A 21,327-nucleotide genomic window follows, 5' to 3' on the forward strand; every position below is an offset into this window, starting at 1 on the left:
CCAACAAAAGCAGAGAGCAGGGCCAGAAATCCAAGCGGCACGCTGGGGATGAGCTCTGCCCAGAACTTCTCTCATAGCGTCTCAAGTAAGACTATCTGCTGCTTACAAGAGACGCAACGAACCCGCGCCACCCGGTACACACAGGGGGCCACAGACGGGAGGGGGTTCTTGAGGTCGAAAATGGCAGAGCCCAGGTTCGAACCTGGGTCCGAGCAGCTCCAGCTCACCCAGCACACTCCTCGCCGTGTTACAGCTCACGGCCACTGGGTGAGCCCAATGCAGGCAGGCTGTGCCCCAGGGGCTCTCGGCTGGGGTGGGGAGGGGGCAGATCAGAGAAGTGCATCCGCACAGCTCCGAACGCAGCCGGGGCACCATGCCTCCCAGCCTCCCCCGCAGCTCCCCTCCGCAAGCCCCTTCTCCTGCTTCCACTGTGGCCCAGGCATCGCCCCTCAGCAGGACACCCAGACCATCTCTGCTGAGAGCGACATAAAGGGCCGCCAAAAGAAGCTGAAAGGTCAAAGCTGATTATTACCTTCCAGGCCCGTGCAGATTAGCAGCCTGAAACCCTTGGCTTCACAGAAACAACCCGTCTCCTGTGGAAAACGTGCGTTACTGGATTCCTCTGGTCTTTGCCACCCAAGTGTCTACACAAACACTGTTCAACTACAGGGTGGAACAGAATCCCTTAACATAGTCCCTCTCTCCAAAGGAGGAGGATCCTGCTCAAATTACATTACATTAGTAAATTTCCCTCAGGGAAACAGACAGCAACATTTACAAGCTGCCCCCAGGATGGTTCTCAAAGGCTGGGTGATTCTGCCCAGCCCTCCCAGCCCTCCCTGCCCAGGACAGAAGGTGATGCCGGCTGCACCACTGGGAAGGGCTCCCGGCATCCGGGCGTATAAGCCAGGGAGGCTGCTAGACAGCCTTCAAGGCACAGGACGGCCCCCACCACAAAGATATATCCATCCCAAAATGTCAACAGTGCAGAAATCCTGATTTAACTTTTTCAATAATAACTCTTGATTGAAATAAACACATTAGGATAAGAACTAGAGAAAACTCCAGAAAAATGTATTTCTTAGAAGTGGTAACGTTTTTGTTAGAATCACAGATAGCTACTACTAACTGCTTATCAAGAAGTGTGCTAGATGTTTACCTATTTGATCTCTAACCGTAAGCAGTTTTATATGCCCCATTTAACACCCAGAGAGGAGTAAAGTAACTTGCCCAATGTCACACAGCTTTTAAGTAGGAGAGCTCACACTGAACCCAGCCCTGGCGCCGGCTCCCTCACAGGCTCACACGCTCATACCCCTCCCGCCCCCGCCATGCCTGCTCTGTCTCCCCCACCAGCTGTGAGCCCCTTCAGGCCCAGGACTACCTCTCAGCTCAAGGTGGAATCTGCACCACAGGGCTTCTGACAGCCCGGATGAAGAGCGGGTCAAAGGGAGAGAGGGAGCTGGGTCCGCTCTTGAGATCACTTCCCTGAAGTGCTTAATAATGGCTCAAATAATGTCACAGCCATTAAAACGGTAAGGGAGGGGGTGTCTGACTGGCTCAGTCAGTGGAGCATGCGACTGTGGATCTCAGGGTCGGGAGTTCAAGCCCCACGTTGGGTGTAGAGATCACTTAAATACATAAATAAAATTTTTTAAAAATTTTTAATGTTTTATAAAAGGGGTAAGGAGACAAGAACCAGAGAATAAAACAAAGAGGAGACTTTTCATTTCTGTGGCACAAAGCTACAAAAGATTTTCAAGAAACAGCAGCTCTAGCATACTATATAATTTCACTTACATGCAGACTCTGAAAAACAAAACAACAGGGGAACAGACTGAGATATAAAGAGCAAGCTGGTGGGGAGGAGGAGGGGGGGCCAAACAGGGGAGGAGGACTGAAAGGTACAAACTCCCAGTTATAAAACAACACAAAAGAACATGGTGTACAACACAGGGAACAGAATGTAGTCAACACCAGGTAACAACTTTGTAGGGTGACAGATGGTGCTGAGATCCATCTCCACGATGATTTAGTAACATACGTGGAAGTTCAATCACTGTCTTACACCTGAAACTAGCATAATACCATACCTCAACTACACTTCAATTAAAAAAAAAACACAGTTTTAGCAATGATCCACAGTAATTGATGGCGTTTCCTTTCAAAGGGAGAAGAGGCTCCAACTCGGTGAGACAAGGCAGCAGACAAAACAAGGCGCAGCCATGATGATCCCAAATGACTGAGACCTGACAGCTCACTCTGTCTGGGTCAATCCTGTTTCACACATGTGAACCCACTTCATTCCCGTGACCACCACACGCAGTAGGTCTCGTACGAAGACCTTGTACATCAACAACATAACAGGCACCTTGTGCTGGGCACTTAATGCGATTTTAGAGATGAGAAAATGAACTCAGAGAGGTGAAGTAACTTGTTCAAGGTCACACAGCTAGGATGTGGGTGCAAGTCTGTTCAATCCAAAGCTCGGCTCTTTCCTCTAGGCTGCTTCCCAGTCATCCCCATTCCAAACCACGTTTCCAAACTTGCCAAGAACCCCCACATGGTTCCAAAAACCTGTCTCCCAAGCCCTTCCCCCGAGATTCTGATTCTGGAGTTCTGGGATGGATCCTGAGGACCCCGCAGCTGGTTAACAGGTACCCAGGTGGTATCTACAGACAGGAAATGCTGAAAACACCGATCTGAGAAAAGACAACAGCTTGGCCACACTAATCGGAACCACAACCACCTATTTTAGGGCTATGGCCTCAGAAGGGACAGTGACTGTCGCCCCCAGGGCTCCTGGGCTCCTCCCACTGAAGGCGGTCCTGGGTTACGGAGTTCTGGGACTAGGGAAGTCTGACGCCTGGCTACCGGCATATCAGAGAGAAGAGGTGCCCCACAGACCACAGTCTACACCAGAGATCTTCTCACGCAAAACTGGTCTTAGGCTCACTCGAAACGATATCCACATTCAGATGATGCAGCAGCTGGGGCTGCGGTGAGTTAAGCTCCGTGCCCGCAGGCACAGAAGTCTCCAGCGGACCCCAGCCAGCACAGCATGCCACCGCAAAGGGACGCCCAGGGCCACGAGGCTGGCTGGGTCGGTTTAGTGTCTGCCTCCTGATTTCAGCTCATCGTCGTGGGATTGAGCCCCGGGTCAGGCTCCGTGCTCAACAGGGAGTCTGCTGGAGATTCTCCTCGTCCCTCTGCCCCTCCCCTCACTCGTGCTCTAATAAATAAATCTTTAAAAAGAAAAAAGGGGACACCCAGTACCACAAAGCGTCCTACATGGGCTTTGCTACAGCACGCACACACACGGGCAGCTGCATCGCCCACAGCAACGGGAACCCCAAGGAGCAGCTAGGGACGGGTCGCCACGCCCCTGCACACTGTCTCACAGCCCTGGGCCCTTCCTCACAGCGCTGCACAGCCCAGACGTCCATGGCCGCTCGTATGACTGGCTGATGTGTCCCCAGCCCTGAACCCGACCCGAAGGCATGACCTGTAACACTTCGATGGTCATACTACTCCCATATTCCCTGCCAAGAGCAGAGCCGGGGACACACACACTTGCTGAACGAAAACATGAGAGTACAGGTAAGAGGCAGGCGTGCGGGAGCTGTGCCCCCAGGGCTGGAGGTGAGACACAGGGGCCCTACAGGCCCTGGTTTGGGGCCTCAGTTGAGTGGCCTGGTCCCAGCCTAGGAGGGGAAGCGGTGGCTGCAGGGCCAGCGTCAGAACAGGGACCCAGCGCACAGCCCTGTGGGAACACAGGGCAGGGCTGCCTGGAAACACCAGCCCTGCATTATGCGGTGGGGGCTGGGGGTGGAACGTGGGTTCCTAACCCTCTGTTTGGCCCAAGAAGCTCAAGTGATGAGCGTAAAGGGCCTTGCACAGGACAAGGCTGACAAAGTAAGGCCGCTAATCTATTAGCACTGGCCACTTGCGGGTCACCCTCCACCACAGCAGGTCAGAGGCTGGGAAATGACAACAAAGTGTGCGAGTGAGCCAGGGAAAGACACAGAGGTGACGGCGAGTGGTGAGGGCTCAAATAGCAGAATCACCTCCAGACCAGTCCTACCCACAACTGCATAGGACTCTGGGCTACGGGGAGAAGACACGGTCGCCTGCATGACTCCAGGCCTGCTTAGCAAGGCAGGACGCACACAGCACATTTCGGATGAGAACAGGGCAGCCGGTCTGGATAACCTAACTCTCGTAGAGACAAAGACGGTGTTACCTGGTAAAGAAGCTACTAAGTGGTCCCAAAATTCTCAGTTTATTCCCATCCTCAGTTCCATCCACACAGTCCTGCTGGCGCAGCTCATGGGTTTCCTTGCCGGAGCTCAAGGTGACATCAGTAAACTGTGGGTCATCGTCACTCTCCAGGGTCACGATGGCACTGGAGCTGCTCGTGACCACGAGGTCCAAGATGTCCTCATTGCTGATGGACAATGTGGTTGACAGCTCTGTGCCGAGGCTGGACACACTGCAAACAGAGACATCGTCGCTGCGGCTCAGGGCTTTGGAGCTGGGGCTGTAGAGCTTCACTGAGTCGTAGCCGGTCCTGGGGAACGTGGACGACTTCCGCACGCTCTGCTCCCACTCGGCGCTGCTGGGAGCTGGGGGCGTATAGGATGGCAGCGGGCACACGCTCTGGCAAGCTCGCTCGGGGACGATCTCCGACTCCGATGGCTTCCTCTTCACGTGGACCACACTGCAGGGGACGGGTTCCGGGTTACTGATCTCGAGGGTGGGAATGCCTGAGTCCACAGACTTAAGGCTGTGCCGATCTTCTAAAGGACCAAGTTTCAGCTTGGGCCCATACTCTGGCAATGAGAGGGACCTGGGTGCCTTGAGATTCAAGTGTGGCAGGTTCTGAATGTGGTTTCTTGGCTGACCATCCAGAATGCCCATCAAGGCTACACCATTTGTAGAGGTGGAGAGATTTCCATCAGTCATCTTGGTCCAAGAAGAAACTAGAAAAAATCACAAAAATGGAAATTAAGACAGTGGTTCTAAAAGCCTAAGACACACTCCTCTGCTGTACAGCTCAAATGTTCTGATGCCCTTTCTAGGGACGAATCCTTGAAAAAAGTCCTACATATCCAAGTTTTAATTCAGGACCAGAAGCCAGAGTTTTAGCATATATCACCACGATATAAAATAACAGGACCATAACCCAAACAAAGGCTACAGCTAGGGTAAAAATACTTAAACAGTCCCCTTGTTCATCATCACCAGCACCCCACCAGTCACATGTCTGACCCCCAAGCCGGCACAGGGGATGTGAGGACAGGGCCAGGCAGAGAAAGCGTTGTTTTTCATGTTTTTTAAAAAATGATAAACAGAAGGGGTGCCTGGGTGGCTTAGTTAGTTGGAGGGGTCAACTCCTGATCTAGCAGTCATGAGTTCGAGTCCCACACTGGGCTCTGCACTGGGCATGGAGCCTACTTAAAAAATAAAATAAAATAAATGAACAGAACACCTCAGTCAAAAGTACATGAATTCATAACCCACATGTAAGTCGAGTTCTACTTGTTCCAAGACAGCATTAAAATCAAGATGTCGTCATCAAGACAGGAAAACAAGGTAAATGGTGTATAAACCATGTGGCATGAGATGACCCCAACCACATCCAAGTCAGCCATGGCCCTCCACATGTCCACAAGGTAGGGCATATTATCTCCCTTACCAGGGAGGAAACCAAAGCTCAGAGAAGTTAAGAAATGGGTCCAAGATCATAGCATTATTTAGCAGCACAGCTGGGATCTATGGGACTAGCCCCAAAATAGGCCATACCTAGTGGATGAATAGCTTAGCATGGAGTTATAAAAACCCAGGCAGAAGGCTGGCTCAGAAAAGCAGATAATCAGTAAGTGAAAAATAAAGGGGCGCCCGGGTGGCTCAGTCGGTTGGGCATCTGCCTTCGGCTCAGGTCATGGTCCCAGGGTCCTGGGATCGAGCCCCGCATCAGGCTTCCTGCTCCGTGGGGAGCCTGCTTCTCCCTCTCCCTCTGCCCCCCCACTCGTCCTAAGTAAATAAAATTTAAAAAAAAAAAAAAAAAAGGAAAAACAAAGACCATAAACCTACAATAAAGACTTGAGCGAGAAGAGTCAAAGCTGTCACTGACACACACATCTGCCTATGGTTCTCTGGCCTAAGACAGGGTGGAAACGATGGGGCCTGGACAGCACAGCCCCCAGCAGCTGGAGAACCCTGGTTAAGAAGGTTCTGTCGTCCTTCAAAATGTCAAAACTAAAGAAATCTGGTTGGGTTATTGAAATCTGATCCACTGTGTAGAACAACATAAAGAATGGTACTTTCTTGGGTTGTTTCTTGTTTGTTTTTTAAGTAGGCTCCACACCCAGCATGGACCCCAGTGCAGGGCTTGATCTCATGACCCTGAGATCACGACCTGAGCCAAAGGCAGACGCTTAACCGACTGAGCCACCCAGACGCCCCACTTTCTTGGGTTCTCATGGGACTTTTCCTGGGCTCTAACCCCAGCTGTACTGACTGCCTGGGGAGAATTCAGTCAGGTACCATGAGGAAAGCATCCCAAGGCAGTGGCCCCTGGCAGGCGCTCTGCTGGCAGCTGCCATCATCAAAGTCAGTGGGTGAAGGTTCTGAGGCACACTGGGAACAGTGACAGCCACTGCCTTTTGGGTGTCACTGAGCCTTCCTGCTCCCCTTCAGGAAGCCTGGTCCTTCTCCAGTCAACACAGCAAAAGCAAATTTGTTGGAAGAACAGGGAAGAGGGTCATCTCCCTCCCTCCCAGAAATCGAAGGAACCAGCCAGCCAGTGTGGCATTGGAGTAAAAATAGAAATAGGAAGGAATGTGGGGCACCTGGGTGGCTCAGTCCATTGAGTGTCTGCCTTTGGCTCAGGTCGTGATCTCAGGTCCTGGGATCGAGCCCCGCATCGGGCTCCCTGCTCAACAGGGAGCCTGCTTCTCCCTCTCCCCCTGCTTGTGTTCCCTCTCTCGCTGTGTCTCTCTGTCAAATAAATAAATAAAATCTTAAAAAAAAAAAAAAAATTCCATCAAGTCCTTCTCTAACCTACTTGAGCAAACCTCAGTTCATCCTCCAAAAGAATCCGGGCACCGCCTCAGCACCCATGAACACATTTTCAGGCCACAGTTCACTGCCCTCGAATTCCTGGGCTGGAGTCCCCAGCCCGAGTCCCCAGACCTGAGCTCCTCCAGGCAAAGTCACCGCCAACTACATCCAAGCCCCTGCCCTGGGAAATCCCTGAACTCAACCACGCTGTGGAACAACAGGATTCACAACAGGAAGACACAGGGAGATTCCAATGCACATAAACTTGAGACTTCTACATTTTTTTAATTAAAAGGAAAATACGGCAAGAAACATTTCTAGCACACGGTGAAGAGCTAATCACTCGCACTGTCAAGAGTTATTAGAATTATCCAAACACCATCAATAGTCCGACAGGTCAAACTGGCAAAAAGCCAGAAACACGAGAGGAAATCCTCACAGCAAACAGAGCTGAGAGCCAGGTGACCAGCCCAGCTGACATTCTGGCTCCGCCGCTTACCATGGGGAGAAGCAGAACCTTCCTGGACCTCAACTTGCCTCCTGGCCCTCAACTTGCCTCCTGGCCAGCAGGAAAGTGGGCGACACTACAAAACTCATACGTGAAATGAGAAGGCTCGGCGAGAGTGCCGGGACACCCCACGTCTGAGCACAGTACGTGCCCCATAAATGTGAATTTCCTCTACTTCAGCCACACGAAGAGCTGAAGGACCTACAAAAAACGCCTTTAAACTGCAGTTCTGATACTAGAATACACAGAACACAAAACGTGTGTGTTGAGTGAATGCAAGGACCCCCTCTCAGAATCGCCACCATGAGAGCACGAGGGCAGCAAAGCTGGTGTGACAGGGTCCAAAGCCACCTGGCCATGGCCTGTTCTCCACTCCTCTTGCCTCTCTGCTGGGGGCCAGGCCAGCAGGACAAGGGCCTCTTCCAGGGAGAAGATGAATGACCTTTGACGCCTCCGCTGGTTCCAAGTCCAAGTGAAGTTCCTTAAGCCCCACAAACAAGGTTGTCAGCCTTCAGGGAAATATATGTGCTGCCGAAGCGAGCACTAGCCTTCAGGGAAATAAACCTAAAAGCAAAAACGTCCTTCTGCTTGCAACATACTCTCAAACCGAACCCCACAAGGGCCACGGCCACCTGTCCTCAAACCCTTCCGCCTGGGGCCACCAGTCCTATGAAACCAGAAGGCACCCACCAGAGCACCTGCCTTCCGACGGTGCCCTGAAGGGGGGGGCTGCACGCACAAAGCGCTCACTTCTCAGAGAGGCTGCAGGGTGGACGCTGGACGCCTGCCAGGAGGCCAGCTGCAGATGGCCTGCCTCCAAGTCACACGTTTTCTAAAGACAGGATCAGCCTAAATTCCCCGAGCTGGCACAGGGCCCTCCGCCCCAGCCTTGCCAGCCTCAGCAGCCTTGTGCTGTCACCCTCGCCTCTCAAAACCCCATGGCCTGGGTGCTCTCCCCGGCTGGGCCACCAGCGCCCCTGGGGATCTGGCAGCAGGTGCCACAAGGAGACACGGCACACTCCCAAGGCCACCTCCTCTGAGAAGCTGTCCCCTACTCTCCCAGGAAGCTGCAGGTCCTCTTTCCTCTGAGGTTCCTTTTGGCCACGGCCAAGACAACTGCTCCCGTCCCTCCCCTGGTTTCTAAGCTTCGGGCAGGCAGTGGGCTAACAGGTTCCAGACACCCCTGCCTGGCCAAATGCCTGTCACGGATTAAGGATTCAAAATCTATTTGCTGAGTTAATTATTACTAACAACTAGGTTCTAAGAGGGCAGGTTTCGGGGATAGTCCGTCCAAGAAACATCCGCGGCGAGGGGGTTCTGCTTCAAGAACAAGGTGAGCCATGGACATAACGAGATGAGGAAGAAACTCCCTCCCATCAAGTTCCCGGCAGCAAGTCTGAGATGACCATCCTGAGCCGCGCCGGCCGCCGCACTACTGGGGAGGAACGGTCAACACGCGACAGTCCGGGAACGTAAGAGACTTCCTCCTTCTACACTTGCTTCCCGAAGCCTGAGACAACCCCCACCCCCCAGCAGTGGCCACGGCAGCCCCCGCAGGCCCCCCCACCTCCTCCAGGCCCAGGTGGCCAGCCACACGATACAAGTTTCAGGATGACCAGCCATCATGTCCCCGACAAGGGAAAAACACACAAGACGTCAAGTTCAGATCAGAGGAAGGCTGTTTTCACTCCAGGCAGCAAGACAATCTGCATTTTATTTACCAGTCACAAAACCGGCGTTCTGCAGCAAGTGGAGAGGGTAGGAGCCCCGAGAGAGATCGGCACACCCCTCCCCTGGCCGGGGACTAGGCCTTCAACACAAGTCAGAAAGCCCACGGCAGCTCTGCCAGTAACTCTGAATGAGCCTTTGGAAAACAAGTCCACCCTGAGCAACAGTTTAATTTTCTTCTCTTTAAAAAGCAGTGGGACAGGGGCGCCTGGGGGGCTCAGTCATTAAGCGTCTGCCTTCGGCTCAGGTCCTGATCCCAGGGTCCTGGGATCAAGCCCCGCATCGGGCTCCCTGCTCAGCAGGGAGCCTGCTTCTCCCTCTCCCACTCCCCCTGCTTGTGTTCCCTCTCTCGCTGTCTCTCTCTCTGTCAAATAAACAAAATCTTTGGGGGGAAAAAAAAAAAAGGCAGTGGGACAAGGTCTTGACCAAGTCTTCGTAAATCAGCAGTTTATGAGGCCAGATCCAAATGATTTAGTTATGTTCCTAGCAGGAAAACCTCCACTCGTGGGCGGCTTCAGGGAGAAATACTGTTGCCCACCCATGCAGAAGACATCCTCTGGCACTCATCTGCCTGTGGCTGCTTCCTGCCCCCGGGCATTTGCTCCCCATAGCCCTCCCCGTCTGGGCTCCTCTCTGGATGCCACAGGGGACTGCTTCCTCACACCGCCATTAGCACCAGGGACACTATGGCTCTCCCTGATCCTCCAAGGAGGGTGCACTTGCCTTTGCTGCCAAGTGTCCTATCCGCCCAGCTCCACCCCTGATATCCGTAACCTTAACCTTTCATTTTTTATTTTTTACATATTTATTTTAGAGAGAGAGACAGAGACAGAGCACACACACAAACGCAGGGAGAGAGAAGCTCAAGTAGACTCCACGCTGAGTGCAGAGCCCAATACGGGGCTTGATCCCACGACCCTGAGACCATGACCTGAGCCGAAACCAAGAGTCAGTCACTTCAATGACTGAGCCAGCAGGCGCTCCTCCATATCTTTTTTTTTAATATTTTATTTATTTATTTGACAGAGAGAGAGAGAGCATGAGCCAGGGGGAGAGGCAGAAGCAGACTCCTTGCTGAGCAGGGAGCCCAATGTGGGGCTCGATCCCAGGACCCCCGGATCATGACCTGAGCTGAAGGCAGACACTTAACCGACTGAGCCACCCAGGCGCCCCCATACCCTTAATCTTAAGAGAAGACAGACACTGCTCTTCTCTGTCAGCCACAGCCTCAGAACCCATCCGTCCCAGAGCCAAAGTTTCAAGAGGGCAGGACCAGGTCTGCAACACGGACAACACCAGAGCATCACCATATGAGCACCAGGCCCTGCTCGAAGCTCCTCCCATGCCATTCTTCGCACAGCCCTCTGTGCTAGGCACTACCCCACTGCACAGAGGACACTGAGGCCCACGGCAGACCCAAGGGCTCCACTTTTACTCTGCAGCAGCGGGGACTCGAATCCAAGTCCACGACTCCAAGGCCCCTTGGCCAGCTTTGCTATTCACGTGGCCCTAACACAGACATCGAGAACCTCCCTAAATCCTCATCCCTCCTGTGAAAAAGCAGACTGTCTTCTGCCATTTCCCAGATGGGAACAAAGCCGGGCTAAGCCCGATGCAGTGACCTGCCCGTGATTACACACAGGCAAGGCCCCAGCCGTTCTCTCTCCAACACCCACGTCATTCCGCACAAGGCCCCTCGGGGTCCTTCATGCTTCCTGGGGAGACTTCTGGTGAGACCGCCAGCCTCCTGGCAGGACTGGTGCCCCCCACCACACACACCCCAGGCCTTCACCTTGACCCTGGAGGACAGGACCAGTCAGGAGAAACAGGCTAAGTTCAGCCTCTGAAACGAGGTCCCACCGCCCAGGAAAAGCCCCTGATCTACGGGGCATCTCCCATGTCAATTAGCTTGCTTTGTAGAGGACTCCACAAGCACCAATCACTCCTGAGTCGCTTTCTCTTTTTAATGTCATGGCTTAGACAAAAAAAACCCTGGAAAGAGAGGCACAGGATGTTCTGGAACTCGGGTGCCTCGGCATTACCAATTAACGGGAGCTGCTGCCTCAGCTCACCACGTGTGCGTTATATGCTGGGCGCGGCCTTCAAAGTCCACACCCAGCGTCTCTGTAACCACAACAACCCCCGGAGCTCACGGTTCCGGCATCATCACCGCACAGACAAGGAGACGAGGCTCGAGAGGCCTGTGTAATGAAGCGGCCGGCCGGGGCCAACCTGGGAGGACACCCACGGGCTTGCCGTTCCTACCGCTGCTCGAGCGGCCGAAAATAATGGGGCAATTTGCATTATGCAGAATGAAAAAGTCAACCATAACAGTAATTTGATTTTTAAATGGGTTATTCTTCAGGATAAAAACAATCCCAAAAGAGAATTTCCTAGAAGTTCAATATATTCCTCTGGAAAGTGAATGGCAACTTTCAGGTGCCAAGAACATAACTGAATGTTGTTTTTTGTTTTTTTTAAGATTTTATTTATTTATTCATGAGAAACAGAGAGAGAAGCAGAGGCAGAGGGAGAAGCAGGCTCCCTGTGGAGCAGGGAGCCCGACACAGGACTTGATCCCAGGACCCTGTGGTCATGACCTGAGCCAAAGGCAGATGCTTAACAGCTGAGCCACCCAGGCGCCCCATAACTTAATGTTGTTTAAGTTTTGGCCCACTAGCAAGCCAGGCAGAAACTGGAGTTAAGCTGTTGAGGGTCCCCAAAGGCTCCCTCACAACCCTAAGGAGAAGACATGTAACTTTCACTGCCCCAAAGTGGTTATGTTAAAAAAGGCACAGGTGGGACATTTTATTTTATTTTTTTTAAGATTTTATTTATTTATTTGACAGAGAGAGACACAGTGGGAGAGGGAACACAAGCAGGGGGAGTGGGAGAGGGAACACAAGCAGGGGGAGTGGGAGAGGGAGAAGCAGGCTTCCTGCCGAGCAGGGAGCCTGACGCGGGGCTCGATCCCAGGACCCTGAGATCATGACCTGAGCTGAAGGCAGACACTCAACCGACTGAGCCACCAGGCGCCCCAGGTGGGACATTTTAAATTAAGGACTTCCAATGCACGGGCACTGGGGGCCACTATTCCAAAATGTTTCAGCTACATATAGTGACTTTCTAAAGTGACTCATCCTAAGTACCTATAAGGTGACTGACAGGCAACTGACAGATGAGGAAGATATTCATACCGCTTAACAAAACCAGCACAACTTATAATCTTAATTATTAGTAAGAGAAAACCATTTATTGAGCATTTGCCATGCTACCAAACCTGCTCAGTGCTATCACATGCTCTTCTCATCACAAGCCTCCAAAGCTCAGTAAAGAAACTGAGGCCGAGTAAGTCACCTAAGGTCACAAAGCAACAGAAACTGGATTCAAACCAGGTCTGACTTCAAAGCCCACACCAGCTTGCTGGAATGCTTACGAAAACAGACCCTAAGCTTTGTGATAATCGATAACCCAAAGGCTTAACAATTTTTACACGTCTCTGTATGTCAGAATTCAGGGAAAATGTTTTTAAAAATGAAATACACAAGGGGGAAAAATAATGCAGGTTCTGGAGGCAGAATACCCAGGGTTCAAATCCTGGCTCCTCCACTTACAAACTATGTGACCTTGGACTAGTTTAACTCCCCTGTGCCCAAACTTCCATGTAGTAAAATGAGAACAATAATAGACCCTATCTCCTTAGGCAAATAAAGCCTTTAGAATCACGCCTGGCACGAGTTAAACCTCAGAAGATGTTGGCTGGTATTACTTCTTCCTGGGCACTAGATAGGGCCAGGCGGCTCAGGCCCACTATTTTAGCAACTCATTTGCATAAACAAAGCCAAGAATCAGCCACTTTGTGCCTGCAAGCCTCACCGTATGGTTTCTTCCTGTCACTAACATCTCTCCTCACACCTGCTCTGTGGCACTAAGCTCTCGGCCTCAACTTCCCATCTGTAAAATAAGGTGATGAGTCCAGCTGATCTACCTGAGGTCCTTCCAGCTTGGCAATCTAGAATTCTTAACAATTCAGGCCCTAGAAATTTCATAACCATCCTAGAACAAACATTAACAGATGACACCCACTCATTTTCCTAAAATCTTCTTTTACGTATTATGTATAAATGCCTATTTTGATGGCAAATCTCCTCCAAGGTCCCAGAGCTCCACGAGCACCCACAATATGCTGGGCAGGCATCCGCCGTGTTGAGGCTGTGGACACGATGGTCAGAAGCTTTGACCCACAGGGGAGGCAGATTCTGAAGCAAGCTGCTCTGACAGGCAGGTCCTCACTGCCAGAGAGGACTTCAACAGAGCACAGAGGGGAGTAGGGGAGTGGGCCAGACGGATGGAGAGGAAAGTCAGGATCAACAGAGGCCAGGCAAGGCAGCGCTGATACTGAATGTGAGAGGGCGGGCTGGGGGCACACTGTGAAAACCGTTTCACAAGCAGGAAGCAAGCCCAGCTCAGCACGAAGCCAAGTGCTGAGCAGAAGCCTGCTGGGACCGTGTTGGACACTAAGGTGAGCTGAACCTGGCCTAGTGACCCGGCACAGTCTGAATCTCACCCATGCCTCTCGCCAGCTGGGTGACCCCGGACCATTTACGTTACCTCCTTTAATGTTTCCCAAAGGGTATATTCACTCAATAACCCTGAGCCAAGTTCTCATTAGGGCTAGGGATCAAGTGGAGCCCACAATCTGCAGGGATCAAATATATACAACAACTAAGACAGCCTGGGGCGAGGCAAAACAGGCTGGACAGGGGGTTAAGAAGAAGTCAGGAAGAAGTCATTCCCACACTTGAGACATGGGTTGGTAGTGGCCAGATAAACTGGGCAAGAGGCAGTGTGGTCCAGGCAAAGCACCTAACAGTGTACAGATGTATAACCCATCTGTAAAGGAAAGGGGGGGGGCTGGGTGGCTCAGCTGGCTGAGCACCTGACTCTTAGTTTCTGCTCAGGTCATGATCTCAGGGTCCTTGGATCAAGCCCCACCTGGCTCCGCACTCAGTGGGATTCTCTCTCTCCATCTGACCCTGCTCGTGTGCATGTGCGCGCTCTGTCGCGCAATCTCTCCCTCTCTCTCAAATAAACAAATATATAAATAAAATCTTTTAAAACATTAAAAATAAATGATGTCAAGACAACAAGGAGGTGCTAACATCCTGCTGGGAGGGTCCCAAAGACGCCACCCTTCTCAACTAGCCTCAGGAAATCAAACAAGTGGATGCCCGGGAGCCTCCTGCACATAGAACTTTCCAAAGCAAAGCTTTCAATTCCGTACTGGAGAAAACGGTGCTGTGCAATCTCAAGACCAAAAAAAAAAGCGGTGGGGGGTTTGGCCAGGTAGGGCTCTGGCCACTAAGTGCCCACTACCCGAGCCCAGGGCCTGGAGTCCGTGGGGCCAGTCCTGCCGCTTCCCGAGGCTTCCACATCATGCACGGCCTCGCCCCCGAAGCTTCCTCCTGGCAGCTCCGAGCCCAGGAAGGGCCGCCTGCGGAGCACCCCCCGCCCTCCCCCGGCCGACACACCAGCCCCGGTCCCTCCGCCCGCCCAGCGGAAGGATCCCCAGGCCCGGGCTCTCAGGTTTCTCCTGCCCAGAGGGGGTCTGTGGCCCGGGAAAGGGGGTCTCCAGCGCCGGCGGAGTCCCTGGCCCCGGAAGAGGAGGTCTGAGAAGGGGGGGTTCTGCGGTCTAGCGACAGCGGTTCCAAGAAAGAAGGGGGTCGGGAGCTCCAAGGTGGAGGGGAGTCCAGGGAGTCGGGGCCCCAAGGTGGAGGGGTCTTCCCGGGGGGGGTCCATGGTCCCGAAGCGAACGACGTCCTGGGCGCGGGAGTCGGAGACCCCGGAGGTGAAAGGGGCCCGGCGGGGCGGCTGCGCGCCCCTTGCCAGCCCCTCTCGGGCTGAGGAGCCCCGCGCGTCTCAGCGACAAAACTTTTCGTCAAGTTCCGGAAAAGAAGCGTGTCAGCGCGCGCGTCTCTCCCGAAGGTCTGGCGAGCCGAGCGCCGCCGGCCCCGCGACGCCGCCCGGGCCCCACGCGCTCCCGCGGTGCGCGGGGAAGCGGCGGCCGCGCGGCCAGGGGGCGCCCCGGCGGGCCCCCAACCGCGCGCCCCGGCCCGGCCCGCCTCCCGCTCCCGCCGACGCAGCAGCAGGTGGCAGCGGCCCCGCGCGCCCCGGCCCCCCTCTCCCCCTCGCGGCCCGACCCCCCGCCGGAGGCCCTCAGTACCGGAATCAGCGCGGCTGCGACGCCATCCCCGGGGCCCGCGGGCCCGCAGCCCGGCCCCCCGAGACCCGCAACTGCGCGGCGAGGACGCTCGGCGCGCCGCAGGCGGTGGGCCGGGCAGGCAGGTGCGCGCGAGCTGTCTGCCGCCGAGAGCGGCGCGCGCCCTCGCCCCGCCCCGCGCGCCCTCGTCCCGCCCCCTTCCCGCCCCGCCCCGCGCGCCCTGCCCCCGCCCCGCGCGCCCTCGTCCCGCCCCCTTCCCGCCCCGCCCCGCGCGCCCTGCCCCCGCCCCGCGCGCCCTCGTCCCGCCCCCTTCCCGCCCCGCCCCGCGCGCCCTGCCCCCGCCCCGCGCGCCCTCGTCCCGCCCCCTTCCCGCCCCGCCCCGCGCGCCCTGCCCCCGCCCCGCGCGCCCTCGTCCCGCCCCCTTCCCGCCCCGCCCCGCGCGCCCTGCCCCCGCCCCGCGCGCCCTCGTCCCGCCCCCTTCCCGCCCCGCCCCGCGCGCCCTGCCCCCGCCCCACGCGCCCTTGTCCCGCCCCCTCCCGCCCCGCCCCGCGCGCCCTCGCCCCGCCCCCTGCCGGCTGCCGCCGCTCTTCCGCCCGGCTGCCGCCCCCCGCCGTGCCGCCGCCGCTCCTCGAGCTCGACGCTCGCCCCGCGGCCACTCCTCGGCCGCTGGCCCGCCGGCCGCGGGCCCCGGAGCGGCGTCGCCGGCCCTTTTCTCTCCCGAGGGCCCGGTGGAGCCGCGAGGGGAGGGCTGAGGGGATCTTCGGGTCCTCCCAGCCCCCGTGGACACCCGCCAGGGGCCTCCGTACCTGGTCGGCTCCACCCGCGGCCATCTTGGAAGTGGGAAGCGGCCGGGAGGGGGAAGGGGCGCGAGCGGGCGGGGACCAGGCGTGGGGAGCCGAGCGGCGGAGCGCATCGATGGGCGCCCCTGTCCCGGGGCAGGTGTGCCGGGCGGACGGGCCCGGGCCGGGACGTGCGGCGCGGAGAACTGGGGTCGGCGTCATCCCGGCCCGGCCTCAGTCTCTTGATCTGTGAAACGGGCTTTTCTGGTAGTTCGCCTTCGTCGAGCTGTTTCACGGTGCCTAGCGCCGTAGTTCCCACACTTGGCTGCACTTCAGTGTCGCCTGAGGATTTTGAAAATTCCGACGCCCGCGCCCCGCCGCAGCCCTATTAAACCACAGCCTCTGGAGGTGGGGTGCGGCTTGGGCCGGGTCTGTGTAGAAGCCGTCCTGCAGAGTGGGAGAGGAGGTCGCTGGCCCCGGGTCCCGGAACGGGCCGGAGCAGGGAGGGGTCAGGAGCCAGGTGCTCCGTCCGGAACGGCCTTCCAAGACCAGGCGAAGCCCTCCTCCGAGAGTCTAGGCTCCTGGGGCCCAAGCGGGTGTATCTTGTGTCCGGCTGCGTTCCCGGGGCTGGCACGTAGCTGGCACTTAAACACCTGCTGCCTTGTTACATTCGGGGGACATCAAGAGCAGAGGAAAGACTCCAGTGGCTGGGACCCGGGAGGCCTGGGGTCCCACACTAGGCTAGGAGCCCGCGAGGCTGTCCGTGGCAGAATTAACCAGAGAGGAAACGTAGGAGAGACGATCAGCCGAATCTGAAGGAGGGCTTGAACTGGCAGAGCAGTCAGGGGCAGGAAGGGTAATGTCTCCTCCACAGACTATCTGGAGGACTGCAGTGGAAGATGAATTTGTCGGGGCCAAGGTCATTAGTGTTGGGCCAAGGAACCCCTGGCTTGTTTCTCCTGCCTGCGTCCTCGGTCTAAAAACTTTCGTGGGGCACCGGGGTGGCTCAGTCGGTTAAGCACCTGCCCAGGGTCCTGGGATGGAGCCCTGCAACGGGCTCCCTGCTCAGTGAGGAGCCTGCTTCTCCTTCTCCCACTCCCCCTACTTGTGCTCTCTCTCTGTCAAATAAATAAATAAAAACTTAAAAAAAAAAAAAACAACTCTTAGCCCCTATTAGTTATGATGGCAGGAGAGGTGAGAAATAAAAAGGCAATCTCTTAAGAGAATATATTAACACCCCTTTACAGTGCTTGGTGCAACACAGAAGTTTTACGAATGCTTAGATTTCTGGGTGGTTTTAAGGAACAAACACTGGGTCTCCTTCAAACTCCAACACGCCTTCCCCTGCTTATTTTAAGGAAACACTAACAGGAAAGTACAGACTTGCTTCGGGCCTGACTTAATTAGCAACTTAATAAATAGGATTACTAAGTCTGCCCTTAACAGTGTTCCTTGCAACGCCCCCAAATCCCCTCCTGCTCTCATTCTGAGTCTTAGGGTTTTAAAACCCCCGCAATGACTAGGAACCATTGTTCTGAAGCCAGAACTAAAAAAATAAAAATTATGGCCCACAGATTGACATGTGGCGCCCTCTGTCTGCCTTTTCCTCACCCTCTCCCCATCCTGCCACCCACCCCCAGCTCCCTGCCCCAGCCCAGAGCCCCCCTCCCTGGGGCCCATCAGTCACTTACACCCTCAGTGAGCCTAACAATTAAAAATACAAGGAACGAGATAAGCTGTGTGGGCGCCTGCACCCGTCACCTGTGAGAACCTGGGCGCCTCCCAGCGCCCATCAGTACATATTTTAGGGTGGCCCGAGCCACGTCCCAGCTCTGCGGCCTCACTGCCTTGGCAAAGCCATCCAGCCTCCCCCATGCAGACTGAACCCCGAGATCCACAGAATGATTCTCAGCCCAGTGGTTCCTTTGAGGGCTGCAAAGCCATTGCGTGAAGTAGACAAGCACTGGCCGTCAGCTCCCTTGGCTCAGTCCCACGCCCAGGACTGGCTGACCGTCCTTGGCTGTGTCCAGAAGCCTTTCCCCATCTGCCAGGCTCATAGCACCTCCACCACCCACGCTGTGTGAGGATTAAAGACAAAGTAAGTGGCAGTGACGGTTAAATGTAAAAAACTGTCTGGCTTGGTCAGTTTCTGGCATGTTTGGGGAGCTCTTGGCACCTCCCCAGTAATACGGTACAGAGAAAGTGTGTTGGTCAACCGCCGAGGTGAGGGGGGATGTGGGCCTCCTCAGAGAGCCCACGGAGGGACTTCAGGCCTGACCTCCGAGCCTCCCTGGGCTTACTAAGCAGGAGGAGGTGCCAGACACCCACAGAAACCACCCCTGTTCCAGCCCCGTGCTGGACCCTGGCCACACCAGGGTGACTGACAGCCCACAGTTCCTGCCCTCACAGATCCCCAGTCTCGAGGGACAGATGGACATGTCACCTCACCAACTCAGCCCCATCTCCTTGCAAGGAAAATGATTCGCTGACCAGATGCAGACCCCAGAAGGGTCTTAAGCACAGCGTCAGGACCCTTACAGATCCTCAAGCCCATCCCTCAGAGGGGAAACTGAGGCCCAAAGGGCAGGTGGGGCAGGAGGTAGGCACAGGATGAGGCCAGAGGCCTCTTGCCCTGCAATACCCCTTTGCATCTCTTCTCAGGAGATATGGGGATCTAGTCTCCCAAACACACATTTTGCCCCTGACTTCCCCACCCAGCCCCCGAATGTGAGCTCCATAAATATCTGCTGAATGGATGGATAAATGCTGCTCAACGCTGCGTCTGTACCTGGAGCCATCCCAGGCACCCTGTGCCATCCTGGCTGTTTCACCCCATTATCACAGTCAAGCCCCACAACCTGCCAAGCTCGCACAGTGACTTGAATTTTGCAGGTAAGGAGACAGGCGCTGGGCAGTGAGGCTGCCCCGGTCCAAGGGCTCACAGCATGTTTTCCACTGCCCAGAAGCCCTCGCCCGCTCGCCATCCCCCCCCCATCCCCCTTGTCCCCAGCCTCTGTTCGAGCCACCAGGGCCAGACCGTCCCCACGGGGCAGAGGCAGAGTGCCCAGCCCTCATTTATTTCAAAAGAGCTTCCCCTCAGCCCAAGCATTTTCCGAAATCCAACAGAAAACCCATCCTTTCTGCCTTTACTCCTTGGAGGGCTACCTCCTTCACCGCGGACATGGGAGTGCTCACTTTTTGGAAATGCCTGGAATTTGGGGTTCTCTTGTTACTTCTGGAAATTGAGCAATATAATAAAAGTAACAAATAAAAAAATAAAAACAGAGGCAGGGGTAGCCCGGGAAAGCTGGAGGCCAGGCTTCCTACAGCCTCAGCCCAGAGAAGACCGCCAGAGACACAGAAATGGAAGAATGAACCACCAGGGAAGCCACCACAAAGCCTCTGCACTTCAAGAAGCGGCCCTCAGACCCTCACACCAGAGCCATCAACTGGCATTTCACTCCCAGTTTTAACAGGTGCACTTACCTGTTTCCTACCTGCACTGGGTTCAACTCACTGAATGCCGGGAGGCGGATGTCCTCGTAGCAACACTTTCATGAACGAAAGAAGCTCCAGCAGAGAAGGAAGCGAAAGAAAAAAAGTGTAACACGCAGAATCTCTTTGGTCTATTGAAACACTTGAAAGGAGCTAGCCTTAGAAAGTTACCCCAAATTTCAGGCAAAGACTATTGCAAAAAGATGTTCACCGGTGTTATTTGCAATAGTGAAATGGACATAACGTACATGTCTGATCATAGGGGAGATTAAACGAGAGACTCATAGGCAACCATTAAAAAGTGTTTTTTTTTTTTAAAGATTTTATTTATTTATTTGAGAGAGAGAGAATGAGAGAGAGCGAGTACATGAGAGGGGGGGGGTCAGAGGGAGAAGCAGACCCCCCGCTGAGCAGGGAGCCCGATGCGGGACTCGATCCCGGGACTCCAGGATCAGGACCTGAGCCGAAGGCAGTCGCTTAACCAACTGAGCCACCCAGGCGCCCCTAAAAAGTGTTTATTATAGCACAGAAGAAAAGCTTAAGTTGTAAGAGTGATAACTGAATTTTAGGTAAAGTATAAGCAAAGAAAATGGAATACGCATCATCCACAGGCATGAACAGGAAGAAGTAACACTGAAATGAGTCTCGGAACACACGCTTGATTCTGTCCCTATATATTTTTGAAACTTAGATGTCCCCATGACAAGGATATGCTCTATTTATAACGCAGATGGGCTAGGATGCTCACTGAGGGGTAACCGGCAGACTTCGGTAAACCGTCCGATGAGGGCTCCGTGCCCGGGGCCCCTTCTTACCAAAGCCCTTAAAAAGCAAGCAACGATCCGTGCTCGTGCTCCAAGAGGTAGGGATCCGTGCACAGCCAGGCAGCGCGACAGAGCTGCGTGGCGGCGGTCTGTGCGGCCACCCTCTGTCACAGCGTCTCTAGGCCCCCTAGTGACCCTACAATGCACTACTGTTGCCCTGTTGCACTGGGCATGCTTGAACCCAGGTGGATCTGGCCCAGAATCAAAGGTCACTCATTCCCAGAGCATCCAAGTAACCGGCTGGACAAAGTGAGTTACAATGAAACCAACAGACCCTCTGAATCAGGGAATGCGTGGCCTTGCCGGAGGCGGGGGGGGGGGGGGGGGGAGACCCAGGGGACCCCCTGTGGCCTCGGGCTTACTGAATTTTTTTTTTTTAAAGATTTTATTTATTTATTTGACAGAGAGAGAGGGAACACAAGCAGGGGGAGTGGGAGAGGGAGAAGCAGGCTTCCCGCCGAGCAGGGAGCCCGATGCGGGGCTCGATCCCAGGACTCTGGGATCATGACCTGAGCCGAAGGCAGATGCTTAACGGCTGAGCCACACAGGCGCCCCTCAGGCTTACTGAATCTTAAGAGGGGCTGGAGGCCTTAAAGGTTCTAGATATAAAGGAAACAGTGCCTGGGGGCAGGCCACACCCCACCCCCACCGCCCGGCATGCACACCACAGCAGAATGTTCCAGATAGCCGTGTTTTTTAAAGGATCAT

The 21,327-nt window shown here is 54.9% G+C and overlaps 1 protein-coding gene across 3 annotated transcripts in view; it reads right to left on the bottom strand.

The window, feature by feature from the left end:
• Positions 1-16,478, bottom strand: part of TBC1D14 (TBC1 domain family member 14) — a 104,854-nt gene extending 88,376 nt beyond the window's left edge. The window contains exons 1-2 of one of the 3 annotated variants that reach the window (XM_045881530.3): positions 16,328-16,478; positions 4,244-4,982 (exon numbers count right to left, since the gene is read on the bottom strand). In XM_045881530.3, the coding sequence (XP_045737486.1) occupies positions 4,244-4,965 (722 nt within the window). In that variant the 5' untranslated portion in view covers positions 4,966-4,982; positions 16,328-16,478. Of the gene's footprint in view, positions 1-4,243; positions 4,983-15,524; positions 15,684-16,327 lie in introns of those variants that run through there. The other 2 variants (XM_064584238.1, XM_045881532.3) reach the window with 2 other exon arrangements.
• Positions 16,479-21,327: the final 4,849 nt, after the last annotated feature.

The sequence above is a fragment of the Mirounga angustirostris genome, unplaced genomic scaffold (genome assembly GCF_029215605.1).
Source record: "Mirounga angustirostris isolate CCGP_5_RB_7025 unplaced genomic scaffold, mMirAng1.0.hap1 SCAF_2, whole genome shotgun sequence".
Classification (NCBI taxonomy): Eukaryota; Metazoa; Chordata; class Mammalia; order Carnivora; family Phocidae; genus Mirounga; species Mirounga angustirostris.